Raw genomic sequence first — 16,578 nt, 5'->3', positions numbered from 1 at the left:
CACAATGGTCACAAAAATAACTGGACTCTGACAAAAGTAATAAAAAATTAAAATTCTATATAAATTAGCAAATGAAAGTCAGACTTTGCTTTTCACTTCAACAGATTTAAAAAATAAAACTCATGACACAGGCCTGTTCAGAAATGATGGGACCCCTGAAAGTAATGTGACCAAAGGGAGATGTTACATCTCGGTGTGTCCACTAATTAGCATCACAGGTGTCTCCAAACTTGTAATCATTCAATGGCCTGTATATACTGTATATAGGATACAGATACTCCCTGTGCTGTTTGGGGACCTGTATATAGAGTACAGATACTCGCTGTGCTGTTTGGTGGCCTGTATAGAGGGTACAGATACTCACTGTGCTGTTTGGGGACATGGTGTGGACCACACTCAACATGGACCAGAGTAAGCAAAGGAAAGAGTTGTCTCAGGAGCTTAGAAAGAGAATTATAGACAAGCCTGTTAAAGGTTATAAGACATCTCCAAGCAGCTCGATGTTCCTGTAACTACAGTCGCACATGTTATTCAGAGATGTAAGATCCCTGGGACTGTAGCCGACTTCCCTGGATGTGGCTGCAGGAGGAAAATTGATGACAAATCAAAGAGATGGATAATACAAATGGTAACAAAGAGCTCAGAAAAACTTCTAAAGAGTTTAAAGGTAAACTTCAAGCACAAGGAACATCAGTGTCAGATCGCACCGTCCCTCCTTGTTTGAACCAAAGTGGACTACATGGGAGACGACCAAGGAGGACACCATTGTTGAAAACAAATTATAAAAAAGTCAGACTAGAATTTGCCAAACTACATGTTGACAAGCCACAAAGTTTTTGGGAGAATGCCCTATGAACAAATGAGACAGAAATCAAACTTTTTGGTAAGGCACATCAGCTCTATGTTCACAGATGGAAAAATGAAGCCTATCTTGAAAAGAACCCTGTCCGTACTGTGAAACCTGGAGGAAGCTCTGTTAGGTTCTGGGGCTGCTTTGCTGCATCTGGCACAGGGGGTCTTGAATCTGTGCAGGGTACAATGAAATCTTAAGACTATCAAGGGACTCTAGAGAGGAATGTGCTGCCCGGTGTCAGAAAGCTTGGTCTCAGTCGAAGGGCTTGGGTCTTGCAACAGGATAATGACCTAAAACACACAACTAAACCCCTCCCCAAGAATGACGAAGAGGAGAACATTGGACTATTCTGAAGTGGCTTTTATGGGCCCGCACCTAAATCCTATTGGAAGGAGCTGAAACATGTCGTCTAGAGACGGCCCCTTTACACCCGAGCAGAGGAGGGGCCCAAAATCCCTGATGAGAGGGGCAGAAGTCTCATTGACAGTTACAGCAATCGTCTGATCGCAGCGATTGCCTCAAAAGGTAGTGCGACAAAATATTAAGTTAAGGGAACTGTCGTTTCTGTTCCTGCTATGTCATGAGGTTTATGTATGAAAAAAAAATCTGTTGAAGCAAAAAGCAAGGTCTGACTTTTATTTGTTCATCTTCATGTCTTTTTTTTTTTTGCCGTGAAAATTTAACCCAAAAGAAATTGGTGCAAATGCATTTTTTTTCCAGTTCCACCTCATTCAGATTTGTCTTCCAGCTTCCCAGTACATTGTACAGGATATTGAATGGTGTCATTACGAAGTACAATTAGTCCCACAAATAATAAGCCCTCATGTTTACTCTGTGGACTGAAAAATGAAACGATGGCTTTTGGAATGGGGGGGAGGAAACAATAGAAAAGCAAAAATGAAAATTGGCTCGGTCGTGAAGAGGATAAGTTAATATGATAGGGATTTCTGTGTAAATCTAGGGTTACGCAGTGATTTTGGCCGTGACTCTCTTCGTGACTCATGAACACACAGAATTACATTGCAACCCCAACTTCAAGTCAAGGATTGTTCCACTTTTTGTGATTAGAAGTCATGGTCATGGCCCACAATGTGACTGCATTTACTTACATTAGTGAAGCCTGGCAATCTTTGGTTGTGCAAATCGTTGTTTAACCGTATTGCCTAAAACTGCAGCTTCTGTTTATATTCCATACTGCTGCACAGGATGAGAGGAAACGCCTGCTATACCAACATGAAGCTTTCTAGCCCGAGGCCCTGTAAATGCACAAAGACCATCCTATCACAGCTGTTACCTGCATATGTGAGAGGGAGGCGTGCCACCGGGCAAGCATGGACAGGTGAGTGGAGAAGATAGCGAGAGGGGCGGGGTGCACACAGGGTTAAGGAAGCAGAAAGGTGTGGTAGCAGAGCAAAGCTGAGACTCAATGCCAGGGACAGGTCTGTCTGCAGAACAGGGCCAGGACATAGCAATCCTAGAGTCAGGTGAGGATACACCAGGAACAGTATCTGAGGACATGGTGAGGTGACAGGGGGTAAACCTTCATGAGGACACACTGGCTGGACAGTAAGCTGGAGGCGTGATACACAGAGACAAAGCTCTATGTACAGTGTATGACAACTGGACAGAAGATCAGTGAAATAAGACCTAGTAACCATACAGAGGGCCAAGGGTGTCATACACAAAGGTTTAGACCATCAGTATGACCTTGCTTTTTTTTCAAGTATCCTCGGGCTTCATAGCTGGAGACCTCTCATTCATGGTGTCGGGGAAATGAGGTCAGAGATGATTCTCAACTTACCGAACAGTACAGAAGACGAAGAGAAGGAAATCCTACTGGTATAAGGTAAGCACCTATGTTGGTAGGGTGCGGTAAATATCAGGGTGAGCGCCGCAGACCCACACGTAAGAATGTACAGCCTCGAGAATTGTGGAAATGCTACAATATAAATGAGGCACTAAGAAATGCTACACTGATCATCACACATGGTCAATGGTGTCCTATACAAATATTATACACAAAGCAGGAATTGGGGCCCCCGGATTAAGGACCACTTTGGTATTTTGCTTCACTGGCTGTTCAGGTTAAACTATTCTATTGTATAAGATGAATAGAGTCATTCATGGTCTCTGTAAGTGTGTGTAGAGCTGCACCACGCGGAGAGAAATGAGGATTCGTTGTAAGAGGTATATAACAGCCTCGAGGACTGGGGGCAGTTTATATGTGTAATTATAAGGAGAAGAACTTCTGCAGTCATCTGTGACTTCTGATGTCGTCCTCTTTACTGTCTGTGAGTCCTGAGGTCCTCTTTATCATGTGTTACTTCTGAGGTCTTCTTTATCATGTGTGACTTCTGATATTGTCCTCTTCATCATCTGTGAGTCCTGAGGTCCCCTTCACCATCTGTTACTTCTGATATTGTCCTCTTCATCATCTGTGAGTCCTGAGGTCCTCTTTATCATGTGTTACTTCTGAGGTCTTCTTTATCATGTGTGACTTCTGATATTGTCCTCTTCATCATCTGTGAGTCCTGAGGTCCCCGTTACCATGTGTTACTTCTGAGGTCTTCTTTACCATCTGTGCCCTCTGATGTCATCTCCCAGTCTGTGTCTTTATTGAGTGACCTTGCGGTCAGCACATTCCATGGTCAGCTCTGGGCAGTATGACTGCCTCGGATACAGTGATAATTGTATAACTCATTACTAATGGATCTTCTCTTCTCCAAACTCTCTTTTTTTGCCCATCCTCTACATCCGCCCTGTTCTGGACACTACACCAATACCTTTACCACCTTTGTCAGTCCTTGCACTAAATCCTATACCCTTTCCCAGCCACTACAGCGATGCCTCTATGCAATGTTGGAATGAGGTTCCTTGGGCCCACCAGATACAATTATTCTAGGGGCCTTCTCTCCAACATCCCCCAGGAAATAGACTCTATTACCCATCAAATTTGAGTGTCTTCTGGCGGTCCCTTGTTGAGTCTGGAGGATCTCCTAGTACTCTTGGCGGACTAGTCCGACACTGCCTCTGCCCTGTGCCAGTCACTACACCAATGTCTGTACCCTTTACCAATCACTTTTCCAGTTGCTTATTCAATGTAGAATTCACTTTAAATGTCTCACTCTTGCCACAAAGCTCGCAACGGTGCTGCTCCTCTCTCCCAGGCAGTGCAACTATCATTGCCACAAACAACTCATTTACACATCAGGAAAACCCTAATATCTCAGCAGCAGAGGCACCGAACGGGAAACAGAAAAACAAATGTTACCGGCTATCTGACTGCTTATAGTTCAATAGCGACTGTACTGACAACAGAGTCTCTTGAAATGGAAAGAAGATCGATGAGTTCAATGAGGGACCATAAAAAAGAAGCCAAGAGGTAATGAAGGCAATTCAATCCTCAAGCAGAAAACAGTCATCAACTTCGGACCAGAAACGAATGCTAAGCTCTTAGCAGAGAATGACTTTGACCCGTTGATCTCCGGGTTCTGGGCCCAGCACACTTTCACTGCGCCACTCTGCTTCTGTCACATTGTCAGTAGGTCTGATTCCCCGCTGACCGCTGTCAGGCCGCTAATGGGGAGGTGGACTAGGTGTTGCCGTCCATCAGTAAGTTAATAATAATAAATTAATAATAAATTTTATTTATATAGCGCCAACATATTCTGCAGCACTGTACAATTTGTAGGGTTCAAATACAGACAGAAAGATAGATTACAAAGAAAGTCGTTTCACACAATGGGACTGCGGGCCCTGCTCACAAGAGCTTACAATCTATGAGGTAGAGGGGGTGACACAAGAGGTAGCAGGGGCGGCATTGCTTATACAGGGGTCAGACACTTCTGTAATAGAGGTGACTGTCATTACACAAACATAAGACTTTATGAGCCGTCACCAGTCGTGTCCTGTAACATGTGGATGGAGCTTGGACCTATAAAGTTAGCCTGAGATGGCATCATATCATGTGGGGTAGTGTGGGAGCGGGGACAGAGGAGGGTTAGATTTTGGGGATTCTAATTATAGTACGGAAGGGTTTACGTTAGAAATTGTGATCGGCCGGTCTGATAAGATGTGTCTTTAGTTTGCGTTTGAAACTGTAGAAATTGGGAGTTAATCTGATTGTCCGGGGTAGAGCATTCCAGAGAAGTGGTGCAGCTCGGGAGAAGTCTTGTATACGAGCGGGGGAGGTTCTGATAATAGAGGATTTAAGTGTTAGGTCATTGAGTGAGCGGAGAACACGGGTTGGGCGGTAGACAGAGATGAGGGAGGAAATGTATGGAGGTGCGGCATTGTGGATGAGAGTGATAACTTTAGCAGTCAAGCCATTTGTTGGTGACTGGGGCCTCCCTCGGGGCCTACAGTTATTTGTGTTGTTCAGAAGGTCACCTGAGAAAAATTCTATTAATCTGAATGAGGTTTTAGTCAAAGCTGCAGGTCACGGCATCTCTGGTGCAATTGGTTAGTGGGTTTCACTATTAATTGACAGGTTGGTGGTTGATACAAGATGGTAAGGTGAAGTCTGACTACCCACCCGATGTTGTCAAGATGCTAAAGTGGAGGAGGTTTAGAAGGTCAGATGAGAATGTTCCTGGGTTCATTTACTTTGTCTTCATTTTACACTAGTGATGATTACATTTGCTAAGAATGTTAAATCTAGATCGTCCCTCCTATAGGATGAAGTCGGAGCTCCGTCCTTGTAAAAACGTGAGCATTCCAGAAGGCTTGTGAGTTAGCGGGGAGGGTCCAGGAGCAGATACCTCTGAGATAGTCACACTCTAATATACACATGATAGTAAGCAGACGCATACCAGGCAGCTGCAAGAGGAGGGGCAGAAGGAATCTACAGTAGCTACAATAATCTGTAGACTCTGACACCCAGAGGTGAGGAGACCGGAGGTAAAATGACAGGAAAAGGATTTATAGGCCTAGGAACATTATGTCCACTGACCTGTACCCTGACCCTGTGGAATCAATCATTCACCAACAACTGCAAACACAGCAACAGGTGTTGTACTGGGGTGAGTGTGAGGGTATACAGGGGTGAGAGTGGAAGTCCTATTGGGGTAAGGGCGCGAGTGGTATACTGGCGTGAATGTGAAGCTGCTGAGGGCATACATGCGTGAGGGTGCAGGTCTTATAGTGGAGAGAAGCTGCAGCTGTTATTCTGGGGGGAGGGTGCAGGTCTTATACTGCAGTAAAGGAGCTAGTAGTATACTGGAGTGAGTGTGAGTCTGGTAGAGGTATACAGAGGTGAGGGTGCAGGTCTTATAGTGGAGAGAAGTTGCTGGTTATGTACTGGAGAGAATCTGCTGATGTTATTCTGGGGTGAGTGTGAGACTACTGAAGGTCCTATCTAAGGCTCCAAAACCCACTGGAATCAATGGGAGACCACAAAAACACCGTGAAGGATATGTGTGGTATACAGGTAGTCCTTGACTTACGACGTTGATCCGTTCCTATGCGGCGGCGTAAACCAAATTTCGACGTAAGTCAGAAACATAGCATAGGACGCCGCGTAGGAACTGATTAGTGTGCAGCGGAACACTGTAGGAAGACTGTACCATGTACAGTACAGTAGTCTTCCCTGCTGCACACTAAATCACGTACTGTACAGGGAGAGCTGACAGCTTGCATTTATGCGGGAACTTACTTTTTCTCATAGAAATGCATTGGCTAGCATTGACTGGCCAGTGTACAGCATTCGGCCAATCAACGCTGGCCAGGAGGCGGAGTCTAAGATCGGACCACAATGGAGACTGCTGTGGTCCGATCTTAGACTCCGCCTCCTCACAGACAAGCCTCCGGCAGAACCAGCATTGATTGGCCAAATACTGTATACTGGCCAATCAACGCTAGTCAATGCATTCCTATGAGAAAATAAGCTCCCTCGTAACAGCAAGCTGCCAGCTCTCCTGACTAGCAAGGACGAGCCTGATGCAGAACCAGCGTTGATTTGACGCTCGTCCTTGCTATTCGGGACTGCTGGCAGCTTTTTGTCGAAGGAACTTTACTTTTTAGCTCGTCTCTAGACGGAACCAAGAAATGTCGTAACCCGAGGACTACCTGTACTGGAGTGTGAGGGTGTTATGCTGGGGTTAGAGCTTATTCACTTGTCATTGATTTTTGTCTGCATGCCTTCAGTGTTTTCCTGATTTCTATATGTATATTCAGACTTCCGTACTGTCATTCTGTAGACAAAACGACCTTACTATTGTCCATGTTTCCAACCAAACACAACTATGGCAGTCAGTTTGTCTGTAGAATCCACCGTCCATGAGCTGTCCATTCTTCATGGACCATGGCTAGGAGACCCCCTCAAATACAGATAGGAATCATGGATGTGTGAATTAGGCCTGTAGGGTGCTGGTATGTTGGCGGGGATGCAGGTGCTATACTGTGATGACGTTTTGCATGCATGTGGCTGAAACTTTGCCGACTATTAAGTATAATCGTGTGATCATGGACTCTAAGGTGTGAAGCGGAAATTGTACTAAGATAAGTAAGAAGGTATTAAACCCAGTATATAGTATACTAGGATATGAAACTCTCATGCAGGCGGATGAAAATGACAAAAATAACCTATCAGCAAAAGAAGAAACAAAAGTCACCCAGAGACAATCAGGAGCAACAAGAAATGGTGTTGCAAGGAAGAAAAGAAGAGTAGTGGTTATGGGTGACTCACTGCTAAGAGGCACAGAGGCAGCTGTCTGCAGGCCAGACTTAACCGCACGAGAAGTATGCTGCCTCCCAGGAGCAAAAATCAAGGATGTGGCCGATAGGATACCAAGCCTCCTCAGCTCCAAGGACGACTACCCATTCCTACTGATACATGTGGGTACAAACGACACGGCAAAAAATGATTTACCAACTATCTATAAAGACTTTGAAAATTTGGGGAAGACAGTGAAGGAACTGGATGCGCAGGTAGTATTCTCATCAATCCTCCCAGTTGATGGTCACGGCATCAGGAGATGGAATAGAATACTAGAGGTAAACACCTGGCTTCGACGGTGGTGCCGAGAGCAAGGATTTGGATTTTTGGACCATGGCGTGAATTACCTCTACGATGGACTTCTTGCTAGAGACGGGATACATCTCACAAAATCTGGGAAAAACATATTTGCCAGAAGACTTGCCACACTCATCAGAAGGGCTTTAAACTAGAAGAAGAGGGGATGGGAAGAAAAAAGAAAGACAAGAACATGCAGCTAAAAGACATACTAAACAAGGTTACTAGATGTGGTAAAGAGGACCCAAGACAGGATACTCAGAAGGAAATTTCGAAAAAGGATACAACAGAGCACAATCTGAAATGTTTTTACACAAACGCACAAAGTATGGGAAACAAACAAGGAGAACTAGAGCTGATGATACACAAGGAAAACTATTACGTCATCGGCATCACAGAAACCTGGTGGAACGACATGCACGATTGGAACATACAGATGGAAGGATACAACTTATTCAAAAAAAATAGAACTAATAAAAGAGGGGGTGGAGTTGCATTGTATGTTAAAAAAGAACACATCTCCACAGAAATTTACAGTTTTACAGAATGATAATCTACTGGAAATTATTTGGGTAGTAATTCAAGGGAAAAACAATGATAAGGACATCATAGTAGGCGTTTATTACAGACCACCAGGACAGACAGAAGACATGGATGAGATTTTTTCACAGCAAATGACCACGCTCTCAAAGAAACATGAAATAGTGATCATGGGAGACTTCAATTACCCTGACATTCATTGGGAAACCCATACAGCCAAGAGTAAAGGCTCCATCAAATTTTTATCCTCTCTAGCAGACAACTTCATTGCCCAGCTAGTAGAAGAAAACACGAGAGGAACATCCATTTTGGACCTAGTCCTAACCAACAAAGAGCACATGGTTAAGGGACTACGGGTAGCAGGGACACTGGGATTCAGCGATCATGCTATACTTGAGTTTGGGGTTGTAAGAAGAAGAAGACCTGAGAAGACACAGACTTCAAGGCTCGACTTTAGCAGGGCAGACTTCAAGAGCCTGAAGGCAAGGGTTAGCAGAATTCCATGGTGCAAAATTCTTAAGCACAAAAATGCACATGAAGGGTGGGAAATCTTCCGTAGGGAAATCATTAAAGCACAGGAACTAACAATACCTAGAAGGAAGAAAAATGGGAAGCGCCTAAAAATATCAGGATGGATGACCAAAAAATTACATAACCTGCTGAAAAGGAAAAAGGAAACATACAAAAAGTGGAAGATGGGAACTATACCTAAGGAAGAGTACACAGCAGTCTGCAGACTCTGCAAGACAAGCATCAAAGGAGCTAAGGCTGAACACGAATTGAAGCTTGCAAAAGAGGCAAAGAGTAAGGTAAAAGGATTTTGGGGATATGTTAAAAGCAAAAGAAAAGTGAAGGAGACCATTGGAGTCCTGAAGAATGACAAAGGAGAAACAGTTAACATGGTGGAACAGCAGGTGGAGCTACTAAATTCATATTTTGTATCCGTCTTCTCCCAAGAAACTAATGGAAATATCGACATTAATGGTGATGGAGATGAGGGGAAGGAGAACTCCAAGCTGACTATAAGCAAAGGTCTGGTAAGAGAGCACTTAGCCAAGTTACAGGAAACCAAGTCCCCAGGACCAGATGATTTACACCCTAGAGTCCTGAAAGAGATAGCAGAGGAAATAACAGAACCCCTTGCTATAATCTTCAGTAAGTCATGGGAAACAGGAGTGGTCCCTTTAGATTGGAAAAGGGCAAATGTTGTCCCCATCTACAAAAAGGGGAAAAGGGACGATCCAGGAAATTACAGGCCGGTAAGTCTGACCTCGATAGCAGGAAAAATCTTTGAGCAAATTGTCAAGGAACATTTACTTCGGTACCTGGATGGGAAGGCATTAATTAACCAGAGCCAGCACGGCTTTATGACCAATAAATCTTGTCAGACTAACCTGATTTCCTTCTACAACAAAATCACTGAATGGTTGGACCAAGGGAATGCCGTGGACATAGTATATCTTGACTTCAGTAAGGCATTTGATAAAGTATCACATAACCTTCTTATTGAAAAAATGATTAAGTATGGCTTTGACAAAAAATCAGTTAGGTGGATTCACAACTGGCTTAATGATCGGGCACAACGAGTAATACTAAATGGCTACACATCCAACTGGAAGAAAGTCAAAAGCGGGGTGCCGCAGGGCTCTGTTCTGGGCCCAGTACTTTTTAATATCTTTATAAATGATCTGGACGATGGAATTATTGGGGAACTCATAAAATTTGCAGATGATACGAAGATAGGAGGAATAGCCAACACTAGAGAGGAGAGAGAGTGTATTCAAAAGGACTTAGACACACTGGAACAATGGGCTGAGGCCAACAAAATGGGATTTAACAGGGACAAATGCAAAGTTCTACATCTGGGTAACAGAAATGTAAAAAACATATATAGTATGGGAGGAATAGAACTAAGTGATAGCATAGGGGAAAAGGACTTGGGCATAATAGTAGATCACAAATTCAACATGAGCCAACAGTGCGGTGCTGCTGCAAAAAAAGGCTAATAAAATTCTGGGATGTATTAAGACAAGCATTGAATCTAGATGAAGAGAGGTCATTATTCCGCTGTACTCTTCCCTGGTCAGGCCACACCTGGAATACTGTGTACAGTTCTGGGCGCCTCAATTCAAGAAAGACATCGATATATTGGAGCAAGTCCAGAGAAGAGCAACCAAAATGGTGGAAGGTCTGCAAACCATGTCCTATGAGGAGCGGCTAAAAGAACTGGGACTGTTTAGTTTGCAGAAGAGAAGGCTGAGGGGAGATTTAATAGCAGTCTACAAATATCTGAAAGGTAGTCACAGTGCAGAGGGATCTCCCCTATTCTCATTAGCACAAGGAAGTACAAGAAGCAATGGGATGAAACGAAAGGGAAAGAGATACAGATTAGACATTAGGAAAAACTTTCTGACAGTGAGGGGAGTGAGAGAGTGGAATAGGCTGCCACGGGAGGTGGTGGGCGCTCCATCAATGGAAATCTTCAAGCGGAATCTGGATAAACATATAGCTGGGATGATTTAGGAAAACCTGCTCTCGCAGGGGGTTGGACCCGATGGCCCTTGAGGTCCCTTCCAACTCTACCAAAAAAGAAAAAAAAAAAAAAAGGATAAAGATGAGCGTGTTAAGTGTGGGGGTGCAGGTATTATATTAGATTAGTATGGGGGTGCACATTATATTGGGATTAGTGGGGGTGCACATATTATATAGCGATTAGTGCAGGTATTATATCAAGATTAGCGTGGGGATGCAGGTATTGTATTGGAATTAGTGTGGAGGTGCATGTTTCATATTGGATTAGTGTGGGGGTGCACATATTATATTAGGTTTAGTGCAGGTATATCGCGATTAGTGCAGGTCCTATATTGGATTAGCACGGGGGTGCACATGTTATACTGGGATTAGTATGGGGGTGCAGGTATTATATTGGGATCAGTGTGGGGGTTCTGGTATTATATTGAGATTAGTGGGGGTGCATGAATTATATCGCGATTAGTGCGGGGCGTCTGATTATATTGGGATTAGTTTGGGGGTGCAGATATTATATTGCGATTAGTGCGGGGGTGCAGGTACTATATTGGGATTAGTGCGGGGGTGCACATATTATATTGGAATTAGTGTGGAGGTGCAGGTTTCATATTGGATTAGCATGGGGGTGCACATATTGTATTGGGATTAGTGTGGGGGTGCATGTATTATATTAGGATTAGTGCAGGTATATCGCGATTACTGCAGGTCCTATATTGGATTAGCGCGGGAGTGGACATATTATATTGGGATTGGTGTGGGGGTGCAGGTATTATATTGGGATCAGTGTGGGGGTGCAGGTATTATATTGGGATCAGTGTGGGGGTTCTGGTATTATATTGGGATTAGTGGGGGTGCATGAATTATATCACGATTAGTGCGGGGGTTCTGGTATTATATTGGGATCAGTGTGGGGGTGCAGGTATTATATTGGGATTAATGTGGGGGTGCAGGTATTATATTGGGATCAGTGTGGGGGTTCTGGTATTATATTGGGATTAGTGGGGTGCATGAATTATATCGCGATTAGTGCGGGGGTTCTGGTATTATATTGGGATTAGTGTGGGGGTGCAGGTATTATATTGGGATCAGTGGGGGGGGGTGCAGGTATTATATTGGGATTAGTGGGGGTGCACATATTATATTGCAATTAGTGTGGGGGTTCTGGTATTATATTGGGATTAGTGCAGGGGTGCAGGTACTATATTGGGATTAGTGTGGGGGTTCAGGTATGATGTTATCCTAGAGCCTGCGCCTTATTGTCCAGTGTTCCCCAATAATCGTCTCCTTTGGCTGTAATAATGTCATCCCTTCTATAGATCATCATCACACTGGGGAGACTCACTAAGGCAATGGCCGATTCTGGGGCGGATGTTTTTTTGTCAGTGAGTGTATGTCTAGCCTATGATAAAATAGAAATAACACAAAGGTTGACTGGACGAATGTTCCCGAGCAGCGGAGGCTCCGGAGCGTGCAGATCTCTCCATTATTCCTTCTCTGAAGATTCTACTTCTCATTTTACGACAAATCCTGATATAAGATACTGCCGGTATGTAGTGGCCCGGGGGCGTTGGCACCTCCGTCATTGGCATCCGATGGATATGAGCATTACTTTATGGTATTTTACTTTCACAGCTGTCGACCCCTCCACTTCTCCCATCAGTCTGGAATTCTCCTGGGCCGCCCCCACTCTCTGGATTTCCCTCCCTAATCCTACACGGCTCCAGCCACACAACTTTAGTCACCCAACATGAAGATTGTAATATTACCTGTAATGATTGTCAGTGTGCTTGATACACAATGTGACCATGACGTGGATTACTTTTAACCCCTTCCCTACAAGCAAGGTCTCCGCTGTATTACACAGTTGCTCTGCAGTTATTGAACAAGGAGTGAACTGAGCCTGAAATGTATTGAATGACTTGTCATTTGCAGGTGTAGTTGGGAAGTCAGATCAGCTGATTGGACACGTGGTGCCCCCAGACTCAATATGGCTGCGCTCAACAAGGTAACAATGTCTCCTCCTTAGGTGCTCCCCAGCTATCCTTCCAATGGTCCACGTATCGTGCACTCTATTACATGTTGGGAATGAGAGTCTGGCTGTTATACCCGGGATGAGGGTGAGAGTCTGGCTGTTATACTAGAGAGGAGGGTGAGAGTCTGGCTGTTATACCTGGGATGAAGGTGAGAGTCTGGCTGTTATACCCAGGATGAGGGTGAGAGTCTGGCTGTTATACCCGGGATGAGGATGAAAGTCTGGCTGTTATACCCGGGATGACGGTGAGAGTCTGGCTGTTATACCCAGGAGGAGGGTGAGAGTCTGGCTGTTATATCCGGGATGAAGGTGAGAGTCTGGCTGTTATACCCGGGATGAGGGTGAGAGTCTGGCTGTTATACCCGGGATGAGGGTGAGAGTCTGGCTGTTATACCCGGGATGAGGGTGAGAGTCTGGCTGTTACATCTGGGATGAAGGTGAGAGTCTGGCTGTTATACCCGGGATGAGGGTGAGAGTGTGGCTGTTATACCCAGGATGAGGGTGAGAGTCCAGCTGTTATACCCGGGATGAAGGTGAGAGTCCGGCTGTTATACCCGGGATGAGGGTGAGAGTCTGGCTGTTATACCCGGGATGAGGGTGAGAGTCTGGCTGTTACATCTGGGATGAAGGTGAGAGTCTGGCTGTTATACCCGGGATGAGGGTGAGAGTGTGGCTGTTATACCCGGGATGAGGGTGAGAGTGTGGCTGTTATACCCGGGATGAGGGTGAGAGTGTGGCTGTTATACCCGGGATGAGGGTGAGAGTGTGGCTGTTATACCCGGGATGAAAGTGAGAGTCTGGCTGTTATACCCGGGATGAGGGTGAGAGTCCGGCTGTTATACCCGGGATGAGGGTGAGAGTCTGGCTGTTATACCCGGGATGAAGGTGAGAGTCCGGCTGTTATACCCGGGATGAGGGTGAGAGTCCGGCTGTTATACCCGGGATGAGGGTGAGAGTCTGGCTGTTATACCCAGGATGAAGGTGAGAGGCTGGCTGTTATACCCGGGATGAGGATGAAGGTCCAAAATAACCTTGGAGTGCTGAGGGTCATTAATTCATGGCTGTTGTACTCAGGATGATGGTGAGAGTCCAATTGTTATAAGTAAGGTAATGGTGAGCATCTACCTATATTCAGTGTGATTGTGACAGCCATACAGCTATATCTAGTATGTGCTTAAGATTACGGGTTATAGGTTTGGGCCACACACTGCGCGTTCTCAATGGATTAGCCATGGCAGAATCATCGTTGGTTAATCTGATGCCAAGGACAGTACAAGTGTAGTGAATCGTTGATTATGATGTTAATCTGTCTTCCCTGTCGTCCTAACAGCAGCACAATATGGGGTATTTATGCCCCTATGGGCTGGTAGGACAGGAAGAATTTTTAATTAGCAAAATTAATTGCAGGACAACACCTCTGTAAGAGTGCAAAAGAGACGTGGGGGGGGGGGGCTTGTGCTGCTGTTAGGACTAAGGGAAAACCAATTAAAATCATAATCAACAGTTCTCTTACGTCCTAGCAGCAGCACAATATGGGGATCTAGGAAGCAGATCTCCTAGGGAGACACCTTACTACGTCCAGATATAGAGTGCAGCAGGGAGACAAAAGGAAGCCTTGGGAGTAAAAAAAAACTCCCAAGGAAGAGCATTGAACAGCTAATGAGGAGAAAATTACTAAAAAGTAAGCAGTTAACGCTCAAAATCCTTTTAGGAAAAAAATGGAGGACAAAGAAGCCTCCGTCCACCTGTCCCGCCTCACCTCACAGGACAAAACAACACAAGGGGATGTCTCTTTTGTCCTCATAGGGGTGTTGTCTGTTTTGCCCTCTTATAGGAGTGTTGTCCTGCAATATATTATGACAATTAAAAATTCCAGTTGTCCTACCACCACACGGACAGAAATACCCCGTATTGTGCTGCTGGTAGGACGTAAGGGAAGGGGATTTATACTAATGGTCCTCATAAAGGTTAGTCACTTAAAGGGGTTGATACATTCAGAGTGGAAGATATAAATGGTGGGAACCCTGCACATGGGGGCCCCTGTCAGCAGTTATCACCGATGACCACATGTGCCATTCTCTTCTCTTACAGAACTTTATGTCACAGGAGTCAGATGAGGAGATCTGGGAGAAACCAGTGAGTGACTGGTCAGTACAAGACGTCTGCTCCTGGCTGCAGTATGGACCCTTACAGAACACGGCCGGCCTGGTACAAGCAGCCTACTCCCACCACATCTCAGGTGTGGGATCGCAATCCTCGAGTCTACATGATCATCACCCAGTCCTGTATTATTCCGTGATTCACTCTGGTTTTTCCTTACAGGGCGGGCCCTGCTGAGGTTGACGGACAGTTTACTGCAGAGGATGGGAATTGACCAAGAGAATTTACGCCAGTCAATTCTTGTAGAGGTTTTAGAGCTGAAGCTACAGCAGGAAGTCCAACAACTGCTGCTCATCGCGGAGTGTACAGCTGAGCAAAAATGAAGCTGACCATTACGCTATCCGAGGGTGAGGATGCGGGAATGAGCGATCTGGGACATGGGGTACAGGTAGCTAGTAGTGTTGGACGTAGAGGGAGATGGTTCAGGAATTGTTGAGTCAATCTTGAGATTTCAGGATTGTTTTTAAAATCCGATTTTCGATCATTTTCCAGCCGATCCCAATCGTGAAATTTACTCGATCGAAGATCAGGATCTGATCTTTTCCAATCCCGATTGCTCAACCCTATTGGTCAGTAGCCAAACATTGTGGGAACTAATGTGAGACCTCGATCCCACCGAAAAAGATCAGGATTGGAATTCTGATTGCGATCGTGGAAGTTACTTGATCGCCGATTGGAGTCTGATCTTTTCCGATCCTGATCGCTCAACCCTATTCAGGAAGGTTAGATATGGCAGGTGCAGTAAGACAGAATTTTGAAGATTTTAGTGACAAGTTAGGATGACGGCTCTTCGTTCTTGCTGAATGAGATTTCATCATGTGCTGCTTTTTTTTCAGAATGGAGCTGTGACTATCTGAGGAGCTGCCGGCATGGAGAGCAATGTCCGAGGGACTTGTCTGTAGAAAAGTCATGGAGCCGTGTGCTACCTGGTATCAGTATTATATAGTCCATGTAGATTTCATAGGAGCTGGCACCAAACTGGGAAACGCGTAAGGGTCATTCATGCTGTGCAGGATGATGGACTGGTCTCCAATGTATAACGTAAGAGGACCATGCTCTGCCAGGTGTTGGGCTGTTCTCCAATCTACCACCTAGGAGGACCTTGATGTCTCAAGTGCTAGACTGTTCTCCGATATATAACCTATGAGGTCAATACTGTAGCAGGTGCTGGACTGTTCTCCAATGTACCACCTAGGAGGTCTATGATATCCCAGGTACTGGACAGTTCCCTGGTGTATCGCCTTGGAAGACCATGCCGTGCCATATACAGGATTGTTCTCAAGTGTATCACCTATGCTGTGAATACTGGATGTTACTCTGTTACATGACCTTTGTAGTCCTAGACCTAGTGGGATTGGCCTACCAAGAGATGCCTCTTTCCACCAGCTTTTATTCAATACTATGTTACACCACCACAACGAAGAACCAGCTACAACAAGACTCCACTTAGGC

The 16,578-nt window shown here is 45.0% G+C and overlaps 1 protein-coding gene across 2 annotated transcripts; it reads left to right on the top strand.

Moving 5' to 3' along the window:
• The first annotated feature begins 2,204 nt into the window (after positions 1-2,204).
• LOC142198369 (sterile alpha motif domain-containing protein 12-like) lies at positions 2,205-16,336 on the top strand. 2 transcript variants are annotated; one of them, XM_075269367.1, is made up of 5 exons: positions 2,205-2,699; positions 12,867-12,939; positions 15,058-15,205; positions 15,289-15,473; positions 15,963-16,336. In XM_075269367.1, exons 2-4 carry the CDS (start codon positions 12,922-12,924, stop codon positions 15,447-15,449), a joined length of 327 nt encoding a protein of 108 aa, XP_075125468.1. In that variant the 5' UTR covers positions 2,205-2,699; positions 12,867-12,921; the 3' UTR covers positions 15,450-15,473; positions 15,963-16,336. The 2 variants fall into 2 exon arrangements, with proteins under 2 accessions (XP_075125468.1, XP_075125469.1); XM_075269368.1 differs by lacking the exon at positions 2,205-2,699 and having other exon boundaries at positions 12,853-12,939.
• Positions 16,337-16,578: the final 242 nt, after the last annotated feature.

This window comes from Leptodactylus fuscus, chromosome 3 (genome assembly GCF_031893055.1).
Source record: "Leptodactylus fuscus isolate aLepFus1 chromosome 3, aLepFus1.hap2, whole genome shotgun sequence".
In the NCBI taxonomy this organism is placed as follows: Eukaryota; Metazoa; Chordata; class Amphibia; order Anura; family Leptodactylidae; genus Leptodactylus; species Leptodactylus fuscus.
Note: the sequence above shows the minus strand (reverse complement) of the source record. Positions and strands in the feature narration are given on the sequence as shown.

Excerpts from the sequence above, each read along its gene's own strand:
- LOC142198369 (XM_075269367.1), top strand. Across the intron at positions 15,206-15,288 it reads CTACTCCCACCACATCTCAG|GGCGGGCCCTGCTGAGGTTG; the intron begins GTGTGGGATCGC and ends TTTTCCTTACAG.